Source organism: Capsicum annuum, chromosome 7, assembly GCF_002878395.1.
Source record: "Capsicum annuum cultivar UCD-10X-F1 chromosome 7, UCD10Xv1.1, whole genome shotgun sequence".
In the NCBI taxonomy this organism is placed as follows: Eukaryota; Viridiplantae; Streptophyta; class Magnoliopsida; order Solanales; family Solanaceae; genus Capsicum; species Capsicum annuum.
Genome location: NC_061117.1, coordinates 205,326,698 through 205,331,942, shown reverse-complemented (window position 1 = coordinate 205,331,942; position 5,245 = coordinate 205,326,698). Strand labels below are relative to the sequence as shown.

The window sequence follows — 5,245 nt, the reverse complement described above, 5'->3', positions numbered from 1 at the left end:
TCCGTGCCAAGTCAAACTACCTCATATAAATTGGAACGAAGGGAGTATAGTTTTTGTGTATAATTGATCACGAGGCAGTGGTAAGGTCTGCGTTCACTCTACCCCTTTTGTCCTAAAGTTTTGAACTTTATTACGCGTTGCATTGTTAGCATTTTTGGGCTAGGGTTATTAGTTTCTTTGTTTTTGTGTATATTTGATCACGAGGTTGTGGTAAAGTCTGCGCACACTCTACTCTCCCCAGACCCCACTTGTGAGTTGTGGGATTTCACTGGGTCTGATGTTGTTGTTGTTGTATAATTCATTAGTTTTTGGCCTAAAGTTTCAAACTTTAGTAAGTGTTGCATTGTTAGAGTTTTTGGGCTAGCGTTGCTTGCATTATGTGATTAGATATGTTTTTGTGTGAGTATTAGAGTATGATCCATCATCGAAGAATTGTAATTGTGAGTCTGTTGAATTGACCTTTGTAACAAGGAAAGAAATTGTTGAATAAATTAAATGATCTAGAAGAGAATTTTGAAAATTGTTGTCTATTAGAGTCTGCATACAATAAACCCTTGTGGTCCCTGCGCATAGCAGAAGTCCCTTTTCTTTTATTTGCTGTCTATAAGAGTCTTTAAGGGGTAAGGGCTGCGTACGCTCTACCCTCCACACCCTAAACTCCACTTAGTGGGACTGCACCGAGTATGTTGTAGTACGCAAGAGAGTTTGCTAAATGGTAAGAGCGATACACGGGATCAAGAGGTTGAGAATTTGGGGCTCCAATGGATCAAAGTGGGTGGGTAGGGGGGCTTTCACAAAGGGATTCTGAAATTCTGCATGCAGCTGTTGAAATTGGGAAAGAGGTGGGTGGGGGGTGGTTTAGGATTTCAAAAAGGGATTTTGAAATTGTGTATGCAGCGGTTGATTGCTATGCTTCAGAATTTTACTGTACTAGAGTAGCATACAGTACTGTAATTTCTAGCATGCCTAATTAGTTTATGATTCAAATATTGAATCAGCGATCTCCCTTTGCCTTATCTATTTAGTTTGTTTTGACTTACAGGAGGCTATAACTAAGGATAATCCACATACTGTAGCTGGGACCACATCCGGATCTCCAGACTCTGGCAATAACAATAGTTCCAATTCAGACCTCACATTTCATGAAGATCAGAATGACGGAAATGATAGGATTGATGATTGTGATGATGTGTCAAACTATGATGATGATGATGACTATATGTTTTACGAAAATGATGATGATGATGAATGTGATTACTTGAGTATGCAGGCACAATTTGATAATGCTGATTTGCCTGCTGGTGTTGAGGCAACGGTTTCTTGGTTAAATGAACCTGCTTCCAGTTCAAAAGTGTCTTCCCAAGTTAGCTCTTCAAGTCATCTTGCAGGTGCTCAGAGATCGACTCCCACAAATCCTGATCATGCAAGTAGTGGCTTTCCGCAGGTCCCTGCTTCAAGCAGTACTCTGGTGTCTGGAGGGTCAAATTCTCGGGGAAAGGAAGAGGCGACTGAAGATGAACTCATGAAAAAGTATCAAAGTTTTAAGCATTTTGATGTGGTAGAGGACTTCTCAGATCATCATTACACTAACTTGGGCTTCCAGGGACAACAGGTAACTCGTAAGGGAATTTCTTGTGCCATGCAGGTCATTTTCTGCTACTTTAGTTGTTTGTTAAATCATGAATGTGACTCTACTAACCTCTTCTGTTACTTTTCGAACAGCCACCTAAGGCCTGGAGTAAGAAAGTTCAGGATGAGTGGAAAATATTGGAAAATGATTTACCTGGTGAGTCAGATGCTGTTAGGTAGTGACTCATCATTTGTTTTTCTGTTGGTTTCATATTTCTTATCTTGTCTTGGTTAATGTATCAGTGTTGGTTTCCTGCTGTAGAAGTCTTGTGAAGCTGGTTTGTTTTCTCTGTCTAACCTCCTTTGCTGGCTGTAATTTGTATTAATATCCTTGCTCCATCCCCCCCCACCCTCGCCCCCGCCCCCCTCAAAAAAAAAAAGAAAAAAAGGAAAAACCCACCCCACAAACCAAACCTCAACTCCCTCTGCTAAATTTAGGACTGTATCCTCTTTGTGTCTGTTTTATCTGGAATTATAGAAAAATTGTGTTAATTAACGTTGTGGGATATCCTCTCATTAGTAGATTGTTCTAAATCTATCTCTGATCCGTTTGGAGATTAATGTTAAACTCACACTCTCTCACTTCAGATACAATATATGTAAGGGTCTGCGAAGCAAGGATGGATCTCCTCAGGGCTGTCATCATTGGACCACAAGGCACTCCATACCATGATGGTCTCTTTGTCTTTGATGTCCTGTTCCCTCAAAATTATCCTGATGTGCCACCAGTATGTATTGGGGTGTTCTTGTTTTTTTCTTTACTTTGTAATGTGGAAATACAAATATATTTATTTACTTATTTTCCCTTTTCATTAGATGGTTTACTACTATTCTGGCGGTTTGAGACTAAATCCCAACTTGTACGATTGTGGTAAAGTTTGTCTCAGTCTTCTTAACACTTGGACTGGTAAAGGTAATGAGAAGTGGTTGCCCAAGACATCCACCATGCTGCAAGTCTTGGTTTCGATACAAGCTCTAATTTTGAATGCAAACCCTTTCTTTAATGAGCCTGGATATGAAACTTCATATGCTGGACGCGAGGGAGAGAAGAGATCTTACGCTTACAATGAAGATGTTTTTGTTCTATCTTTGAAAACAATGACTTATACATTGAGGAGGCCACCAAAGGTATGATCTTGTATCCTTTTTTTTAACTTCTTCTTCATTCAATTATTTTGTCAAAAGTAACATTCAATTGTACTGGAAGTGTCGTCCAAGCATGTCTTTTCCGTTGAATTTCTGGATCCCCTGGGATTTCGCTGACTTTTAAATTACCTTGCAGTTGGTGGTTGTAAATTAATGCCATCCTGTTCATTCTTTTTGTTAAATGGTGTCACATTTGATCTGGCTGCAATACTGGTAACATATATTTATCGGGTAAAAAGTGAATCTATAACCTAGTTCATCCTTAAAATCAGTTTTTATCTTGTGTTGTTTGTTGTATGTAATTTTTCTGCTTGCATATAGTCGGTAAAGCAATTCAGGAAGAAGGGACGGGAAGGTTTACAGTGTAAAGTATGTAGGGGTGAAAAAAGTTACCATTTTAAATATGAATTAGCTCGGTGGTTGGCATCTTAATATAAGTGATGTTTCAATTTGTTTTTGAAGGTCAAATTTTTATTGCTTAGGTTCCTCAACTCTGGGACCGAGTACAGACAGTACAGCAATTTCTTTAGCTAGCTTGTTGATAGATGTAAACGATGCAAGTTACTTATGTTTGTACATGGGGGAGAGAATTTTAAGTATACAACTTCTTGAGGTTACTTGTGCAGATGCAGTAATAACTTTTGAGTTTAAAAATATATGATTAAAGCACTAAGGTTGTGTCTCCCCACTGTGTGGGAATACACTGGGTTTGTTGTTGTTGTTGTTGTACTAAGGTTGTGTCTCCACAATGGGATGCTCCGCTCTTTCAGTTTTCATGCAAAATTATATATCCAAGAGAACTCTAGTATGCATCTTTATCTTGAGGCTACTTGTGAAATACTAGTATTCTTCCTTATATTAATATTATACGGCATGTTTTAATTCTTTATTTTGCATGCAGCATTTTGAAGACCTTGTCACAGGTCATTTCCGTTGCCATGCTGCAGACATTCTCTCTGCGTGCAAGGCATACATAGGAGGAGCTCGAGTTGGTTCTGTGGTCAAGGGAGTAGTCCAACGTGCTAGTGCAACTGAAAACAAGAACTCACCAACTTTCAAAGATTCAGTATCCAGAATGATGAATGGTCTTATATCCCTTTTCACTAAGAATGGTGCGAAGGATTTAGACCCGTTTCGTGCCTAACTGCCTACATGATTGATTAGCCATCAAATCTTTCAACATGATAATCACAAGTTTACCCTGGTTTTGGTGCCACACTCAATTTCGTGTACATAGAAACTCTCAACTTTTGAATGTAGGTAGTTGGCTTATTGTGAAGCCATTCTAGGTGGAAGTAAATTGCAACATTGATCTACAGCTTATGACACTTTTTTTTAAGACAAAACTGATCACCAGATAGTATCATAATCCATTCTTATCGAATGACATTTCTTTTGCACAACGTTTTGACTTTGACAGGCTTCTTTTAAGCAGCTACAAAAGATTCAGTTCACAAGACTACTACAGCAATAAAGTCTATATGCAGTTACGGAGTAGTATCATTTAGCAAATGCAATATAATGTTATATGATATTAGAGATGCAAATCTCCAAGTTAGCACATATTGACTAGTCTAGAACTGGACTGTTTCAAGAATAAAGGAGCTAGCCGCAGGGTAGGCTAGTAAAAAGACATATAGGTCACCTCTATTTAATTTGTGTGGTTCGTTCTAGTAAGAAAATCTAGTAACAAGCAGACATAAATTCTAGTAAGAAAAATCTGGTAACAAGCAGATTTAATCGGAAATGGAATAAGTATGCATGGATTACCTTTATTTGTGTGGTCTGTTCTTGTGACAATATTCCCACGTTTATTATCACTTCCGTTACTGACAGGGACATTTACCGTATTGTTAACTGACTAAAATTCTAGTATACTCTGTAAGAAGAAGTGAAGGAATAAATTTAGAGAATCAGGGTTTATGCTGCACAAACTAAATATGGATGGAAGTTTGAGTTTGTACCAGATACCCTTTTGTGTCATTTCCATGTGCTACTAAATTTAGCCGTGCAACAACAACATATTTAGTCCCACGAGGTGGGGTTAGAGGTCTGGGGAAGGAAGAGTGTAAGCAGACCTTGCCTTCTGAGGTAAAGAGACTATTTTTGATAGACTAAATGTAGATGTGATTTTTTTAAATTGACAAAACCTTCAGTTTCTATCTTTTTTATGAGTAACCTATCTGATAAATCACGTACGAGGGAATAATTCTCTTTCTAAACTTCAACTAACAATATTCATGAGTGTAATTTGTAACATTTGTTTGGTAATGTTTTCAACGTATGCATAACTAATACATTCTCATTCAGTATTATAGGGCCTGTAACAAATACATAGCAACCATGGTACCAGCAATACAAGGGTTATTATTACATGAATAAGCATTGTTACAGATAAAACTGTCCTTGAATACACCAAATCAAATTATGGATAAGAACTAATCCCAATATTACTGGCCCACCCTATCAA

The 5,245-nt window shown here is 37.9% G+C and overlaps 1 protein-coding gene across 1 annotated transcript; it reads left to right on the top strand.

Annotated features, from left to right (window-relative positions):
* Positions 1 to 1,042: 1,042 nt before the first annotated feature.
* LOC107878334 (putative ubiquitin-conjugating enzyme E2 38) lies at positions 1,043 to 4,178 on the top strand (the record flags this gene model as incomplete). Its single annotated transcript, XM_047415390.1, is given in 5 exon segments — positions 1,043 to 1,612; positions 1,723 to 1,786; positions 2,218 to 2,357; positions 2,446 to 2,757; positions 3,677 to 4,178. Coding segments are annotated over 5 exon segments (1,329 nt in total), but the record flags the coding sequence as incomplete, so codon positions are not given.
* Between the last annotated feature and the right edge of the window lie 1,067 nt (positions 4,179 to 5,245).